Source organism: Cyrtonyx montezumae, unplaced genomic scaffold, assembly GCF_038088225.1.
Source record: "Cyrtonyx montezumae isolate F1298 unplaced genomic scaffold, pur_monq_1.0 scaffold_7, whole genome shotgun sequence".
Lineage (NCBI taxonomy): Eukaryota > Metazoa > Chordata > Aves > Galliformes > Odontophoridae > Cyrtonyx > Cyrtonyx montezumae.
The window spans coordinates 34,842,216-34,861,018 of record NW_027072078.1 but is presented as its reverse complement, the minus strand read 5'-3'; the positions used below and the strand labels follow the sequence as shown (position 1 = coordinate 34,861,018).

The window sequence follows — 18,803 nt, the reverse complement described above, 5'->3', positions numbered from 1 at the left end:
TTTGCTGCCTTGAAAAGTCTAAGAGGAAAGCATCTCATGGTACACTGTGAACACAGAGGGAGAGCAGTGGGAGCAGAGCAGTGTGCGGGCAGCCTGGCTGACTGCAGCTCAGCACAGACACCAGGCAGCCCCCACTCTGCTTCCCAGGCTTCTGAGTAGTGGTCAGCCCTTAAACGGGGTCAGGGAGAGGTGGAGTCAGACTCCACCCCCTCCAATCACACAGGTGCATTGCCTTCACCTGTGCTCCTGTGGCTGGCTCAGTGCTCATCTCAGGTGATCCATCAGTGGTTCAGGCCGTGATTCAACAGTTCCCACACAGCATCCTATTTACACCACCACAAAAACACATGTACCTCACTAAAGAAGCAGAAGAGCTACAAAAGCACAGCTGAGGGGGTCTTGCAGCACTTGTGATGCAAGAGAAATGTATGCAGCTGTTTCCTAGCAGAAAATACATTACAGAATGAAGGCTCTAGTATTTTCCATGGGAAAATGTCACTATTTGGAGATAACATGTTTCAGGTGCCCACCACAAAAAATATTATTCATCGACAGGATGAGTCACTGCCACCAATACTTCCACAAGCACAGCCTCTTCTGTTGAACAAGACTTGAAATTACATTTTACCCCATAAACATACTTGCAATGGATGGTATTTATATGTGGATATTACAGAGGGAAAAGCAGAGGCGTACTGAGGCTAACTGCATCCCACATCACCACGTTGGTCCTGACACTAAAACAAGCAGAGGATCAGTTCCAGCACAACAGTTATCAGTGGGACATGGTTAGGGCTAACATTAGTGATGCACTAAGACATTCCTGCAGTGCACATCTCAGGAAAGCTTTCAAGAGAATGCAGAGATCAAAACAAACCCCTAAGTTCTGTTTAAACCATCCAGAAATAGACTAAAATTAATTAGTAGGATCGCTGTAGGACAAGAAAACAGACAGTCCCACTCCTATTGAAGCCTTGAGCCCTTGGTCACATTATACAACTTCTTTGTGATAAAAAACAGAGAAAATGAGGTGTCCATGGGAGAACTTGTGACTGCTACTACAGCACAATTGGAAACCCCCACTTCAGAGGCCACGGCAAGGCAAGAAGGCTGAGCTCCACTGTAAGTGCAAGTGTCAAAAAACTCATTTTTGTGGCTGGAGAAAGTGCTCAACACCTTCATAAAGGATTGCTATATTCATGCTCTTTTCAAACCAAATGCTCGCTAATTGGCATTTACTGCTTTGATATTTTAAGACTAGACATGCTATGTCTACCGTCAAGCTCTATTTTATGGCATCTTCTACGAGCCTCATTCTGAACATCCACACAAGCCTACGAAGTAAGATGCATTCCCAATGGAGAGCAGTAATGTTAGGGATGAACAACCCAGGCAGCCTTACTCCTCCATACACTTCCACTATGTTTTATATGACTTGGCACTTCAACACTGGGCACAACTCGCAACATTAACGAGCGTATTATTTTCTCACTCTCTTTACATCACGTGGAAAGAAATACAGCAAAGGTTTCTTCTGCTCTTCCCACCAGCTGAAAAGCTCGCTCAAGAGTGAAAATGTTTACCAAGAGCTCTTACTCGCTAGACTGATACAGTCATTATCAAACTAATTATATAATTACACTCGACAGGAGGATTGCACATCATCTGCTGAGTAAACACAAGCACTTGTCTTGCAATCCGAAATTAAAACTTTCAAGTACCGTGTTTAAATCCTCAAAAATGTTTTAAACAAGGTGCTTGAAAAACAATGGGATGTTGCATTCTAGCCTTGCTTGAACAGGCTAGCTGGTGCAGGGGAACTGAACCCAAGCTGGTTAGTAAGGCCACAGACACGTGGCTTAGCGACGCAGTGAGCGTACAGGGAACCAAACGAGGATGGGAATGAGTTTTTCAGCTGACTCTGCAAATGCAGGCTATTCTGAGCTGTAATTATTTCTGTTCAGTGATTAGCTACAGTGCTTCAATGCATAGATTGACAAAGCTGCCTATATTTAGGAACACAAAGACTGAGTGCAATGAGATATGCTGCAAGAGCCAGAGAAAGAAGAGAATTATGCTGCTGAAAGTACTACACCAGGTAAGCGGAGCAAGCTGAGAAGGTATGGGTGTGCAAATCCACCCAGATAGACAATGTAAATATTTAGGTGTCTCGGAAATTATAAACCAAGATGCATATTTCACATATGAGAGAGAAAGCACTACCTGGAGCATAATCCTGTGCTACTGATGTACATCAATTACACCAGTAACAATGCCCAACAGTGAAAATAACAGAACACTGACTACTAAATAGACTAACAGCGAGGAGTTACTATTAAGCAATTAGTTTTGTCATTAGAGAAGTCAAGGGAAGATAGACAGCATGAGTGAACTGGTGCAAAGGAACGCACAGCACTTGGCGTCACAGACTGGTGCTATATTTGGGCTCACTTTGCCCCAGGGGGACAAGGCTGGCCATACCAATTTTGGGTACTTTGCATTGCAAAGGAGCTGGGAGACAGCTTTTTTTTTTTTTTTTGCAAGTGGAACACTGCAAGGACTTACTGACTTACCAACTTACCATAAGTGAAACAGGCCTCAGAGCATCACTGATGTCAATGCGGGCCGTACACACAGAGCAGCTCTGCTGTTTTCAGAATGAGCTGATGCGTTTTTTTCTTTCCTAAGAAAGGGATTTCCTTTAATCCCTTTTGAAGTGTATCTAGTATTTCTGAGATCCTCTAGACTCCCCTGCATTACCGAGCAGGACCTCGTGGTTTAAGGCTGTAATCACACTACAGGCTGTAGCTCCTGCCAAGTAAAATTCAAAGCTCCTTGTCAAACACTGTATTGCCACCAAAACCAACAGGTAAGTGCTCCTTGCCATGGTTACGTTTTGTGATCCCCCTGAAAGGAATTCAGGCTCTGAACTCACCTGAGTACACAGCTCGTGCAAGCAGGCAACTCGCAGCAGGGTCAGGTTTGAGGGAGGAACAAGGAGAAGATGTCACTCTTACCCACACACAGCCTCTGCAAAGACCAGGGAGGGCAGCCATCTTCAGAGGAGCTCTTCGTTAGCAGAGTTCGTTAGGTTTCTAATAGCAGCCAGCCACCAGAAAGCAATCCGGAACTCGATTAAAGAAGATTTTCACCTCCAACTCTAATTGCGAGGTGCACGTCCTAATTATGCTGAGAGAGACTGAAGGCAATGCTGCTGTGAGCAGCCACCAGTTCCTCTCAGGACATAATGTGAGACACAGAGTGAAGCAGGGCCCAGGGGAGAGCAGAGAAGATGAGTGTTGCTGATAGATAATAGCTTCAGAGACCTAATTACTAAATCACATCTCGCTTTGTTCTCCGACAGAATTATCTGGAGATCTGTGCACTTCACATTAACAACCTAAAGGAGATGTGTGGCAGACAGAAGGATAGAGAAAGGAGTTCAATGGTACTAGGAACCATGTCTGACATTTCCCTACGTTCTGTAAAAAAAATCAATTATTTCCTACGGACTTTGGTTAAGATGTTTATTTTAGTTAAAATATTGTTGTTCACTCTCATTAATCTTTCTAAAACATGCAAGCACCTTTCTCCTTTAATTACTCCTGAATCCCGAGGAACACTGTGATGGCATTTTAGTTGGCAGTTTACACAGCATATTCTTAAATCACTTTAGAAACCCACAACACCCGCAGGAGAAACAGCAGAGCTGGAATTGGTGCCAGCAGCAGGAACAGCACCAGGGCTGGAATTAAACAAACCCAGTCCAGCCAGCACCACTGCTGGCTTCACTCCTCTAGATGAACACAGTGCTGTAGGTTCTCCATTCGAACCTCCTGCAAATATGCAAACACATAGCTGTGTACAGAAGAGAGATGATGTTCAGCAGCATTAAATCCTGCCAGTCTGCGCTCACTTCAGAAGCAAAAGGCAATTTTCTTCACTGAAGGAGAAGTCTCAAGCTAACAGTAAATAAAGCATTGGTATTTTACTCTAACTTCTCTGACAAAAAGAAACAGCTTCACTGAGAACTGGGAGTAGGACTGGATGCGCTTTATGCATTCCCTTCTAACTTGAGATATTCTGTGTCTCAATGAAAACAGCTGTGAGGAAAACCAAAGGTTTTCCCACCTCTGCACCTTACTGGCATAAAAGAAAGGGGAAAACACTGTGCCAGCCCTGGGGAAATGCTGGTAGGGAAACTGATGGAGAAACGTCCTCCTCGGTGTGAGGAGGACAGTGGTACCTCCCCCGGTGGCCTTCTTCCATGAGCAGTGACTGCAGAAAGCAGCATTAGCAATGTACGTGTCCTGCAGGATGACAGGCTGATGAAAAATGGTTTGTTAAAGATAGCCTTGCATTTACAGCCGTGCTTGGGAGCCTAAATTACAATGGCCCGCGGCAAGAACTGGTCTTTTCAATGGAAGAAGGGATGTCTCTTCCTTTCCAAAGCACCTGATGAAACATTGGGTAGGAAGCCTAAGATTGGACAGCCAAGCTGACAAATGTTGCCTGCTGAAACCCTGGAAATTGTAAAGGTACTTTTCAAAGGGACTGCAGTTACTCCTAGCACATATAACAGAAAATAGCCTGTTATTCCTGTCCAAGATGCACACAACAATGGAAACACTTCAAAACACATATTCATCAGCTCCTGTGCATGGCACGTGAGGCTCAGGACTGAGCTTCATGACAGCTGCTGCCCCCAGAAATGCCAGCATTTCCAGACTTTCTAACTGGGCACTTTCTTCCCAGCTGAACAGTGAGGTAAAGGCGAGTTCAGATGATAACACAGCAGCACTCCCTGCTCCCAAACCCAGGGAGTGCCTCCTTCAGCACCATGACAAAAGACACAGCTCCCGTGGCACTCTGCACCGCTCACGCTCTGATCAATGCAAGGTGTTTCTTACCATCAGTCACTGCTGCCCTTCTGGAACTGTATCTTCTGAAAATCACATCTGTATTTCAGCTTTTGAGTGCCCCACATTTTTAAGCCCTCAAAACGAGGCAGTTCAGCCACTTGACTCGCAGCCTTTGGAAATGATCCTTCTGGCAGGTGATACACTGCAGCTCACAGTGCTTCTCACAGTTCCTGACTCGAGGAAGGCAATGACCATTGTGCTCTGACCCAAAAGAAGCAGTGGAAGTACCCGGGCAGTTCCCTGCCATCCCACCTTCTCAGAGGTCTTCATTTGCCCCCCTAGAAGCTACCAATCACAAGGTACTGTGATATCATTCTTTTCTTTTTATAACTCATTTATTTTCTACAATAGTTTTGTTGTCCACCAGACAAGACCTTCTCAAGTTAAACATCCCCAACAAATATTTTAAACCTCGCATATGATCCGTGCAAGCCAAGGAACACATTAAGCTTTTGTACTGGAGCACTGACACACCAAAGGAGCAGACCAGAAGAGGTCAGGAGCAGAGGGGATAGCTCCAGTTTTGCAGACAGCACTTAGAAATAGCCTAGCCCGCCACAGGTAGGCTCATATCAGACTTAATTCTTCGTGTCCTCTTTATTCCAACTGTTACACCCAAACCTAACCTTTTGCTCAGCACTGAACTCCCCATTCAACTCAGAACACTGCAGCAGAACCGTGGTAAGAACACATTAAACAGCTGAGGAAAGCTAAGGGAGTCCTGCTGTAATTAAGTGGGCTGCTGATTAGAAGGCCCTAAAACTGAAAGAAATTGAGGAAGGGAAAAAGAAAACGGCACAGCAGGAAATTCACCTCATGCTCTTCTTGAAACTGGAATTTTTAAGTCGTTCTCCCATGCGCATCGTTACTCTGGTCACATTTAAATGCATTTTACTAAAATCCCATATTAAATGTATTTTTTAATAGCCCTTAGCTTGGTATTTTTGGAGCTTCAGCTTAGCTGAAGGCATTAAAGCAGCTAACTCCTCATCAGCCCAGCAAAGGCTTCTGCCCAGGCAGAAGACAGAATGCACAGTGCCAGCACAGTGCAATGAATGGGCAGTACCTGCATGCCTCATCCTCACAAGAAAATGTACACTTTCAAGGTCAATGAGTAGAAATTATAGTTCAAGAAAAACGCAACAGGAATTGGGTATTATGAGACTGCACAAAAGCAGAATTTAATAAAGGAGAGCTGAATGAAAGAATGGCTAATCCAATGGGAGAACCTTACGACTTGAAGTCTACTGCATCTCATATCAGTTCTGAGTTCATTTTTATGCCATCTTAGACATTCACTCCTCAGTGGGATTTTCTTTGTGTTTTCCCTCCTCTTAGAGAAGAATAGAAACCAATCACATCTGTAAAGCCAAATTTTCCCCCATGTACCATACTCCTGTACTTCAAATTGTGTAGATATTACCAATTATAAAGGGACACAGTCCTGCCTATTTCACATAGCTCACTTCCCATATTTAATAGGATTCTGTTAGTGCTGCTGCTTTTCACTCACACTGTGTGAACCTTCAGCATGCTGCTAAATCCAGAAGGAGGGAAACCCACAAGGCACTTCCCATGGTGTGGCACACAAGAAATTGCTTGCTTAGCCAGCTCTGGGAGGGATGACAAACACTAATTAAGGGCTTCCACAAGGGAAGGGGGGGAATCTCCATCCCTGGAGGTGCCCCACACCTGTGGGGATGTGGCACTGAGGGACACGGTCAGTGGGGTGGGTTGGGGATCCTAGAGGGCTAAGAAAAATACAGTAATCTGTGACAGTAGTACTTCTCAGAAAGGGGAAGAGGTTGGGGTGCAAGGGCAAGTAAGCACTGCCCTTCACCTCTTGGGGAGGAATACCCAGGATGGCATTTATTTTGCTACCACTAATATCACATGTAAGTGGTATTGCAGCTATTATCAGCAGCAATCCTAAATCTGTTACATCTGGCGCCTCAATAAATCATTATAAAACATTTATTTTCCAGCATTTGTGAAACTGTACTAGTGAAAACCCTTGGGCAGACTCTGGCAGCCAAGTGTTGAAACTGTGCATGCAACAACTACCAGAAAGCAAATCTACATCTATCTGTGCACCTTGGGATATCAGTGGATAGTCACTGTCACCCCGTGACCTCAGAACAGAGACGTGGCCAAGGATGGATGGGGTCCTGGGCAGCCCGAGCTGGGGGCTGTGAGCTCCCTTCCAACCCAACCATGCTGTGGTTCAACAATCTTTAAGGTCCATTCCAATCCAACCATTCCGTGGTCCTATGTTTAGTACATATACATACACGCATGTGTAGACTTACCTTTGTGTACCTCACAGTTGCATCTTCCTTTTTTCAGGAAGCTTTACATATCATCATATGTTCAGAAAGTAATTTCTTACCTGGGGATATTATATAGAAGAAGTCTTTAAACTCATCCATCCAGACCTCTGCCAGCCTCCTGTTGTTCTTGTTGATGACATGTCCCGTGCCACCAGGGAAGGTGTAAGGGGTTGCTTTCCGGAAGACATGGCCAACATGGGAGCATGTGACAATCTCAAGGGAGCCACCACACTGCCAAACCTGAAATGAGAACGTGCACAAAACGTTGACTAACGCCAGTACAAAACATGAAAAGCTTACAGCAGGAAGGACTCTGACAGGCTAGCAGCTATCTCCTCATTTATACCCCCAGGTCACAATTCAGCCGGGAATTTCAAACTCAAGCTAAAGGGGAACAGTAGGGATATAACTCCTGACAGCAACAGAAGAGCACAGACTTTAACTACAATGTGAAAACTTGTGTGAATGGCACGCCTGGATGCCCACCTGTGCAACCTGGGCTGGGAGCTGCTTTGGCAGGGGGTTGGACTCAATGATCTCTAAAGGTCCCTTCCAACTCTTACAGTTCTGTGATCCTGTGAACTGGTTATATGATCTCATTACATAAACACGTACAAACCACTGCCTTAGAAATGAGTAATCCTGCACCAGGTTTTCAAGTGTAGGGTTTGAACGCTAACCATGTATTTGAGTTCTGCAGAAATACAGAGTATTTAAGAAGCAGAGAATAATTTTACTATCTACCTACCCACGATCACACTAGTGAAGGCACAGCAGAGCTTGGTTAGTATCGAACAAGAAGCACAGGCACCCTGATCTGCACAGATAGATGTCCCCAGGTCTGCACTCTGAGCAAGCTTAGTGACTCCAGTATGTCTACAATCCTTTAACCCTGGGCTTAGCACCGTGCTGGTAAAGGAGGTAACATTCTTGTGGCAGCTCAGCAGTCTTGGTGTGACATACCTCAGCACTACCTGCAGTGTGCTCTGCAGCCTCCTGCCCCTCGTGGTGCTGGGAAGAACTAGAGAAGGAACTGTGAGAGGCTCCAGGCCCAAGTGAGCAGACCTAGAGGCATGATACAGGCAGGGGGTCCTGATGTGTATGGGGACAAAGGAGGATTGCCAAGGGATGCTTACAAGGTGACCCAACCTGGATGTTCTGACAATGGTGATTCCTGGAGGCTCACCCTACACCAAGGTTCACTGACAAGTTTTGGCACTGACAGAGGTACCACCAGCTGCCCAGTTTGCTACCCAGGCTCATTCTGGTCTCATGCTAAGCAGAGAGCAGGGCTAGAACTCACAATACCTCCTCCTAACATGAAGCAGGGCTTAAGAGTCATTTGGTGTCTTAAGAACGCTGGTACAGCCTTGCAATTAGAGCTCCTCGACACAGACATAACAGTTACCATAGAAACTTAATGCAGATTTTATTTAATTAGGGCTAGATCCTTTCATATAATTTCATTAGTATGCTAAGTGATGTACTCTGCTGGGATGAGCAACGACAACATCAAAATATTCTAGTATTTAACATCTTGTGTTTTGCAGCTCAGCGACAAGCAGTCAGCTCAGGTGAAACTTCAGGTCGGTGTGTGCCAAGAAAGGAACACTTACAAAACCCAAACCATGCACTGCTGATGCATTTGCACAGCAACACAGCAGCCACCCCACAACACAGGACAGCACTGAGCACCAACAGTTCTGGGGGCACTTGAACCTCTGTCAGCACTGGGATCAGTGCTCTCACAGCTCCGCCCCAACCTCCCTTCCTGGCAGGAGATTCCTCCCACACTAATGCTTTAAAATGTGTGTTCTGTATATATTTTTAAGTGTCTTTTTGGCTGCCCTTGTTGCAACCTGCTAGCTATTGCAGTTGTCATAGGAATGAAGACAGATCTGCACGCCGCTCAGAAGAAAAAGGGCTCTCAGTTTTCCAACGTTACCAAAGGAAAACAAGCTCCCAACTTTCCAGAATACCCACTGCTAAAACAACTCCTTTCCCCAAGCTCACAGTGGACAGAGTTTGCAGGATCTCATCCATTTGGCACAGACACAACACACAACGGGATACAATTAACTACTCTTCACTGCAAGCTCCTATTTGCTGACATCATTTATCCCCTTTTAAATACAGGCATTCATTGTTTGACACTACCTCTTGATCTCGGACTCCTGGCAGTCACTCTCATTACCACACAAAAGGAGTGCATCACACTCCGTCCTGTTTCTGCACAGCCCAACTTGGAGATTTTCTGCTCCTCATGTTATTTTTGCACACTCGGGTAAAGCCAATCCCAGATGTAGAAGGCTAATGATCATCACTGGTATGCAGGTAAAAATAACTCATTAAAATGAGCAGAAAGAACACTCGTGCAGCTTAGCTGATGGCTCTGCACTCCTGGTTACTGCAAGGAAATGACTGTCCCCAGAGTAAGGCCATCTCCTTTTGTGCAAAACTAACTCCAAATGAGACAGACAGCTTTCCAGACTCCAGATGAAAATGAAACTGGAGCAATTTAAGGCATTTGGTTTTGCTGTTTGTACATTAATGACTTTGTTTACAGCAATTTAGACATACTTACTTCCACAAAGGATTTGTTCTTCAGTATACATCTCCAAACGTGTGTTCGTTGATGATGGCATTAGATTAAATCTTCCTGCTTGCATACCCACAGGTTGAAGCTGTGCTACAACATCATATTGTCTCTCACCCTATCACTGGTTACCTGGGGCTTTACACACCCCAACAGCACTCAGCCACACAAAAACCCACTTCCAATGTACTCCCGAAGACAAGGCAACCCCTTCAGCCCTACAGAGTCACATCCTCCCTGCCTTCCAAACCAACAAACATGCCAAGCTTGCTTACCAAACCACACCCAACACACTCCCACCCCTCTAATTCTGCAATCAGAAGCAGAGCTGCTTCCTTGCCCATCTGCTGCACGACACATGCACCCATGCAGCATGGGAGTTCTGCAAGCAGGGCACTGCCCTGGGCTGTGAGCAACCACACACTGCTCCTTGCTCCCTTACTGTAAGAACTGCTGTAGCAGCCAGAGCTTCAGAGAGCAAGTATGGCCCATCAGCACATCAGCTGCATCCCTTCTGCATCTCTAACATCTGCAAGCAAGCAAAAGCAAAGTGCACGTCATTCCCCTCGCAGCACACATTTGCTCCTTCTAGCCTTGTTTTGGTATACGTATGCTTTTTTACCCAACTGTTTTCAATATGCTGCCTTAAGTCAGAAAAGCTCCTTTCTGTCTATCGAGTTTTCAGAGCATTCTCTGGTCTGGAAAAACACAAATTTGAAAAGAAGATGAAAAATGTTTAAAGAACTCCAGGCAATAAAAAAAAAAAATTATGGCAAATATTCAAGAATAAGTGATGTTTTCTGGCACATTTCCTATCTTCAGCTGTGACTACTGCCAGGATTATATTTGTGTGTTTTTTCTCTTCATTTTCTTCCAAAGTGCTGTTATTAAGAGCCATCCCACAGAGCAGATCATGAAGGACAGCTGAGCAACGAGCTGCAGCTCTGCTAATAGAGGAAATACCGAGGGAGCTGTGCAGGATGGCCATGCCATCGGGGCTCTTCCTTTTCCCTTACCCCTAAAGGGCAATCCCAGACAACACACCAACCCCATCCTGTGGGCAGTACATAAACAGCACCCGAGGCAACGCCTGCTCTCGGAAACACGGGCATGATTTCTTTTTTAGGTACATTCACACCTTGTTTACGTCAGTCAGCATCTGCGTGTCCCACAGCAAGCCTCGCTTTTTCGTACAGAAATACATTATGCCAACATACATCATCTCAGAAGGGCAAAGTAAAAGTTTGCAGACAGTTACAAAGCGTTTCATGCAGTAAGAAGGACCCAGTGCTGTACTGTGACACCCCCAAAAAGCTTCAGCATTACAATTAACCCGCGGCTTGCATGGCAGCTAAAACAGAACAGCCCTATCCGCAACGTAGGAACCATAACAGCAAAAGTGTTTGTTGACAGAAAATGAAGGAAAACGGCAATTACCCTAAAAGACATTTCAAGATTCTCGCCACCCCAGATATCCATTCCTGCATCGTAAGATCCTATCTCTTCAAAGTAGTTTCTGTCAATAGAAAATAGGCCACCAGCCATAGTAGGGGTCCTAGTTGAAAACAAACAGAAAAAAAAAAAGAGGAAAAAGAAAAGAAAAAATACCTTTTGAAAGACACTGTGGAATTGACCGCGATACTACAGCACACATCTCCTCAGACATTCTGACTCTCCATACATTCTATGCACAGCAACTTCAATACGACACGACACGACGCGGATCCCCCGGCGTGCAGAGCCCCTCCGTCAGCTCAGCAGCATGGCAGTGGTGAAGTGGATGGAGTTTTGGTGCTCTGCACCCAGAACAGAGGCTTAAATCCACCTGCGGTGCTTAGCAAAGGGAGTTCAACACCTCAGCTTTGCCTTAGAGGGAGACTGAATGTGCATAACATTACCAGGCATAATCTCTCCTAACAGGATTAGGGATCCTTACAACAGGCAGATCCCGTCAGGGTGCAACCCCTCGTGTAAAGCTGCCCTGCTTCCCCACCCATGCCTGCTCTAGGTTTTGCAGCACCCAATGCTTACACTGGGGCCTGCATCACAGCCCTGTGCCCCCAGCCAGCCCTGCATGGACACGGCTCAGCTGCAGGGCAGCACTGAGAGCTCGGTGCGGTGCTGGCAGTCACCAGAATGACATGGAGGTGCTGCAGCGTGTCCAGGGAAAGGCAGCAAACCCCTGCAGGGTCTGAGCGTGGTCCTACGGGCAGGGGCTGAGGGAATGGCATGGGTCAGTCTGCAGATGAGGAGGTTCAGGGGAAATCTCATTACTCCCCACAACTCCTAACAGGGGATTGGCCTGGAGGGGATGGGGGCCTCAGCTTCTGCTTCCAGGTGACAGCAATAGGACAAGAGGTTGTTGGGCTCACACTGCACCAGGGGAGGGTCAGGTAGGCTATGAGGAACAATTTCTGCTCCAATAAACGGTTGGACACCAGCACAGACTGCCCAGGGAGTGGGGGGTCACTGTACCTGGGGGTGTGGCAAAGCTGTAGGGATGTGGACTGAGGGATTTGGGCATTGAGGGGGTGGAGATCCTAGAAATCTTATCCAACCTTAAGGATTCTGTGATGCTATGACATGCCAGCACCTGCATCTCTGTCCATCTGAAGTGCAGCTTCCACACTTAACGTGTTTGATGGCACCCTTGTGCAAACACTGCCATCAATCAAGCTTCCAGGATTCAACAAGTATGGTTCACGTGCAATTCAGGAAAATTAACTGAATAGAACTGGAAAGCTGTGTGCACAGTCAGTTGCTATGTGAGCAGGGGCAGCCTGCAGCCCCACGCTTACCAACATTTTCTTTCTATTTTCTCTCTGTGCCCCCAGCTAAGCTCAACTCCTGCCTCTCCCAGCTGACCCCAGCCCAACTTTGCCAGGCCCCAGAGCTTGGGTGCTACATGGCACTGTGAAACCAGAGAGCTGAAAGAAATTGCTCCAGTTGGTTACTTAGTGTACGAAACTAAGTACTTAACATGCAAAACTTATTTAAAATTAAACCAAAAGCAGAGTCAGCACTTGGTTTCCTCATAGATTCAAATTTCTATCATGGATTAGAAGTCCATAAATCTATGAGGAATTACTGAAAGTGATAACTGTGCCAGCACTTGGGTTTACTCACGCACCTGAAAACTGGCCAAGCAATCCAAGTGCACTTAGAGCAAGCAAGTGCCCAGTGCTGCATGAGCAAAGCTCAGCTGCTGTCCCAGCTGCAGCTAACTGCCATGAGCCAGGTGAGAAGTGCCACTGCCCGAAGCAGAGCAAAGCCAGCCCTTGCCCTTCCTCATCCTCCCTTTGCCTGAGTGCTACGAAATGTCCCATTCTTGCAGATGCAGTGCCGAAGGATTTTCCAACGATGTGATCAGACATCAAGGTCAGGATTCTTCTGAAATGCTGTAGGCAAAAGCTGATGAAAGACAAAGCAGCGTTTCCCGACTGCTCACTATCTGGAAACACTGAGTTTCGGGCTGTAAGAGCACAGGAACCATCACACACCACGCGGTGTGAAGTAAGCCAGGTGCAGCAGGCAGAGCTCTTCCTCACTAAGTAAATTTAACATTGCATAATCAGAGCTCTCGCTGTAAAAACAGCTGAAACAGGAATTTCAGTGAGAGGGAGCGTTCCTGCAGCTTCTCTCAGCTCTGTGCTTATTGGTTCTATTTTGCCCACCTGCAGTCACACTGGCAATGCAGTACTATGATTAATGCCAGCCATCATCCCAACCCACTTCTCATTTTATTTTGGAGACAGGTCTGCCTTTCCTTTCCGTGACTGTGAGCAGCAAGCGGGATTCCCACTCCCATGCTCACCCCTCTGCCTTCCCATAGGGAAGAGCAGAGCATACAGGTGTGTAAGCCCCGCTCTGCTGCAGCCCAGGGCCCCCAGCACCAGCTGCTCACACTGCTCAGCCCAGCACCAGCCCACATTGCCTGCCCAAGGCAAAGACCTCAGCCTGCTGCTGCCCAAAGCACTCACCCCAGCACCTACAGCACCAGCCAGAGCTGTAACAGGACAAATACAAGGAGCTCCTTGCATCTTGGATTTTTCCTTTCCCTAACTCATTTAATCGAGATTTTCTGGAACTATATACATATATTTAAGTACAAGCCTTATCTGTCCTCTCTTCAAAAAACAAGTGAGGGCAAATATAGCAATATCCACAGAGGAGTGCAGTGAGAAGTGCTTTCTGGTTTGGACCCAGCAGATAAGAAGGCTGCATGCTGACCTCAGCACAGTGCTGCATCACCCCTGGCAAAATACAGAAGGAGCACTGAGCACGCCTGGAGACATGGGATGTGTGAGTACTGCTGAGGGCTTTGCCGTGGGGAAAGAAGAGCACACCAATGAGAAACAGATTGAGACCATTGGGTTTAGCACTCCACGAGCATTTACCACTAAACCTGAGAAACCTGCAACCGAGCTGCACTGCCCAGAACCCTGCTCCAGTGCTCTCTGCTCCACCTGTGCAGCCACATGGATTCTGCTCCCAGGAGCCCTATGGAACAGGAGGCTTTGCACTTCAAGTGCTGTGCTCTGTGAAGGCCTGCAGCCATGTAACAAGTGCACAGACAGGTGTCACTCCAGTAACAGCAGAAGTGACAGCATTTAGAGAACAGGAACACGACAAAGTCTTTGAGCTACATCAAAACAGCAATGAGCAATAGCAACGGCCCTTTAGAGCTGTGCTGAAGCATCACAAGAAGAAAGCAAGGGGGAAAGTGCTAGGGGCTGAGGTGTGATGGCCAGCAAAGGAACAGTGTACACTTCAGCAGCCATCATATCACAACCCATCCTGTCCGAGCCAAGGCATTGCTCACCACTGTGAGAGGCACCCATGAATTCCCACTGTTCTGTTTGCTAGAAATATGTCAAACAATCCAACTTTTCTAATAGTTTCCATTAAGAAAGTTACAGCTGTACTGCATGACAGGGAGATGGAGGGTTTTAATATCAGTCACTGCATTAATTAACCTTTTCCCATCAGTTCCTGAGATTCCAGCAAGGATGGGTACTTCACTGGGCTGAAATACCTCACTTGTGAATATAAGTTTCTTTAATTCCTTAAGCAAACAAACAAGCCGTGCTCCACATCCACTGACTCAAAAGGATCAGGTACCTTCTTCCTGAGGATAATGCACAGCCTGTGCTTAACTCCCCCTTGGGATTAATGGTCACAGAGATGGCTGAACCACAGTCACGCCAAACAGTGACCTCTTAGCAGCAAGCTGCTCTCTTATTTCCATTAAAAAAAACGTCTATACATACACAAACAATATTTTTTTTAATAAAGTAAAAGAATCACAGCACGGTTGTGCTGGAAGGGACCTCACAGCCCCCAGCCCCACCCCCACCATGGGGTGCCCCCCAGCTCAGGTTGCCCATGGCCCATCCATGGCCTGGGGCAGCTCCAGGGATGGGGCACCACACCTCTGGGCAGTGCCTGGGCTTCACTGCACTCACACGTCGATAACATCTAATCTCCATTACAGTATTAAACCAAAAAAGTCAAGGTAGGAATTTATCATTGTTATTATGACAGGTAAAAATTTGAGTAAAACACTTCTTCTGATTACGTGGCTTTATTAGTGTAATAAAATGCAGGATTTGAGTGCAGTGATTATATTACACATACAAGCACATAAGTCATCGATCTTTATGTATTCTGTGCTTATTCCATTGATTGCAAAGGAAAAAATATGAATGCACACATATTCAATTGAAATGATGCTACAGAATGGGGAAAGCAATGTAAAAAAATTGAAGCCATCAGCTTGCTCCCAAATGGCTGGTGTGGGTTTGGCTTTTGCTTATTTTTGGCCTCTCATCTTCAGAGCAGACAGCAGCCTTTGCCAGAACCCTTCTGAACTCAGTCGAAATGTTCCACTTTTTGTCACTGGATGCAGAGTTCACTTCTGTGATTCTGTCACCTCAAGACCAACTGACTGCCACAATCCCTCGGATTGCTTTACAAGTGTGTCCAGGTAGTGGCCAGCACTGACAGCAGACGATGGCTTATTAAAAGTCATTTCTCATAGACTGCTGCTCTGCTGCTCAGCATCCACAAGCTGCCAGTGTTTCCAGGAGGGATCTCACAGCTTACTTTTGACCAAACAGTCCCCCCTGTGTGTTCAGAGAGGGCACCTGAGCCTAAAAGCTAACAGCTTGCATCCCAGGCAGCACAATTACACCACCCCGGAGCCGCTGCCTCCCTCTCAAGTATGTGTTACAGGGATAATTAGAGGACATGCTGCGTTGTTCATTAACCTCTGACCCTTTACTAACACCCATCCTCACCTGGAGAGCTCCCAAAACACCAGGCAATCACCAGCTACAAGCCAGCAGGGAAAAGATGAAAAGCTGCTTTGCTTTAGTAACTCTAGCAATCAGTTACAAGAACGATTCTGGATTAACTTTAAGTACTGCTTCCTTTCAGGATAAGGAAATAAGAACTTGGATCTGCCCATCTTTCAAAGCTTCCTGATCGGTGTAGGAGGGCCAGAGCAAAGCCAAAGGTGCCAGGGGGGAGCAGCCAGGGCAGGGCAGCCAGCACAGCATGAGGCTGTGCAGCTCGTTATGACAATTAACACCATGAACTTTACTCAGCAAAACCTGAAGCTTGTGTTAAGAACTGGAGAGCAAGGTGGCTCCTGCAAACTCTGTCAAGCTTTGCTGGGAACTGCCATCCCCTGAGCTGACTCCCTCGTTATCTGCCTATCACCCACAGTCAGGGCCCTGCAGGACTGGAATCTTCCCCCTTCATCATGTCTCTTAGACAGCTTTGAAACCATTACATCCACTTGTTAAAGTATTTTTTTTTTCCTTTTTTTCTTTTTTTTTCTTTTTTTTTTCCTGTTTCCCCTTTTAGTTTTCATGAAGACAACAGAAGCTATTAGAGCTGAGCAAATAACCCACGGCAAGCAATGTATTCAATTTGCTTGGTTTCAACTTCATTTAGAATCTTTCCTCGAGGTTTTGGTACAGACCTTGGTTTTAGCAATGAGAAGGAGGAGGTCAGGAAGGCTCAGGGGAACTCAGGGTGTAATTCTTAGATGAGTTCTGACTTGGTGTGCACTGTCATCACTGCTGTTTTATAGGCAATGAGTATGCATTTTAAGAACTGCCCATCACCAGCACCAAATGCTTGGATTAAATGGCCAAAGTTTTGCATTTCAGAACTATGTTCTAATATTTGCTTTAAATTATGAGAATGGTAGTGTCTGCAAACACAAGTTCAACAAGGCTACTTGCAGGTAACAAACACAGAAGGAAGCTCATAAGTACTTAGAAAAAATCTCGATGGGAGTTTTCTCAGCTCTGATAACTACACTGCAGCATTAGGGGCGAGGCAGATGTTGGTGTTCTCTGCCACAGCTATCTGACATGTATTCTCTGATACTGCAGCAAAATGTTCAGTATTAACTATCATTATCTACCTACAGCAAAGCCAAACACCGCGTTTCCCCTCCTTACCTTACAGGCAAGGTCCTGTCCCCCTTCCTCCTGTCCATCTCCCTCTGGGGCACAGGGTACCAGCGGAAGTTCAGCTTCCAGTTGAACCCTCCATAAGTCATGTCTGACCCAGCCATGTACTCAAACGTGTCATCACTGATGACATCAATGATCGGGCACACAACAGTCTTCCTGTAAGAAGAAAAAAAATAGGCAGTTGAAAACAAAAGAGTTGTTTGAATCCCCCACTGGTTTTATTCTGCAGCTCCTCTGTGGGAAAGCTCTGTATGGCAGTGCCCTGTGACAGGACAAGGGGCAAACAAACCCAGCAAGTTCCATATGAATACCAAGAAAAACTTATCCACCTGGAGGGTGGCAGAGCCCTGGCGTAGCTGCACAGGGAGGTGGAGAAGTCTCAATCTCTGGAGATATTCCTACCTGCCTGGATGCTTTGTGTGCAGCTGCTGTAAGGAACTGCTGGGGGGGGGGGCCTCCATAGGTCCCTTCCAACCCCTATGGTTCTGAGGTTTGGAATTTTAAACCCAAATTTTACAGAACCCTGTATCTTCCATCTAAATAAACCTTTCCAGATCAAGGAACGTTTTGCATTTTTACTGCTTTAGGAGCACAGTGCTCAAGGGATGGCCTCGAGCTGTGGCTGATGCTGCAAGGATCTGCTGTTCCCCACCACCCTCTCACCTGTCCTCCCAGATCCTGGCCAGCAGTGGCTCCAGCCAGCCACGGGTGCACTCACAGTGTGCATCCAGGAAGGTGATCACCTGCCCCTGGGCAGCTGCTGCCCCCCGCAACCGCGCTCGGATCAGCCCTGACCGCTGCTCCATCCGCAGGATCTTCACCGGGACCTCCAGCTTCCTCACGTAGTTCTCCAAGGAGGCCTTCAGAAATTCTGCCAAAGGCAGTGGGGGAAGAAAAAAAAAAAAAAGAGAGAATTATGCACTGCTGCCCAGAGCTGTAGGTGTCCCATGCATGGAGGTGCCTCAGGCCACAGATGGGCCCATGGGCAGCCTGAGCTGGGGGGCAGTGAGGACCCTTCCAACCCAACCCAACCATTCCATGGTTCTATGGCCCTTAAGATCTCTTCCAACCCCTCTAATGCCTCTATGATCTTTAAGGTCCCTTGCAACCTAACCATTCTGTGGTTCTGTGATCCTTTAGGTCGGCTTAATACGAATACGGCCACTTTTATAAATTGCACCATTTGAGCCCTCTAGGATTACTACATTTGTTGCTTTTAGAAAAATTGTAGCCACTCAGGCTAAGGTCTTCCTCTGCATTTGGGTGCTGAGAAGTAACAAGCCTATCTGTTTTCTGAAGCAGGGAAAACCAGGAGAGTAGCTAGAGTCAAACTGGTGCTACATCCATGCTTGCACCAAAATAGCTGCAACTGCATGTTGCATCTGCTGCTCATCACTCCATCCATTTCATTTATGGAATACAATTTTGGGAATGGAGCAAGAGCCCAAAAGGGAGGCAGGGGAAG

The 18,803-nt window shown here is 46.5% G+C and overlaps 1 protein-coding gene across 1 annotated transcript in view; it reads right to left on the bottom strand.

Moving 5' to 3' along the window:
* Window positions 1-18,803, bottom strand: part of GALNT13 (polypeptide N-acetylgalactosaminyltransferase 13) — a 64,031-nt gene that overhangs the window by 17,608 nt on the left and 27,620 nt on the right. Inside the window, exons 5-8 of the mRNA XM_065750869.1 lie at window positions 18,002-18,209; window positions 17,324-17,494; window positions 11,286-11,403; window positions 7,312-7,492 (exon numbers count right to left, since the gene is read on the bottom strand). Coding sequence (XP_065606941.1) covers window positions 7,312-7,492; window positions 11,286-11,403; window positions 17,324-17,494; window positions 18,002-18,209 — 678 coding nt within the window. The remainder of the gene's footprint in view (window positions 1-7,311; window positions 7,493-11,285; window positions 11,404-17,323; window positions 17,495-18,001; window positions 18,210-18,803) is intronic.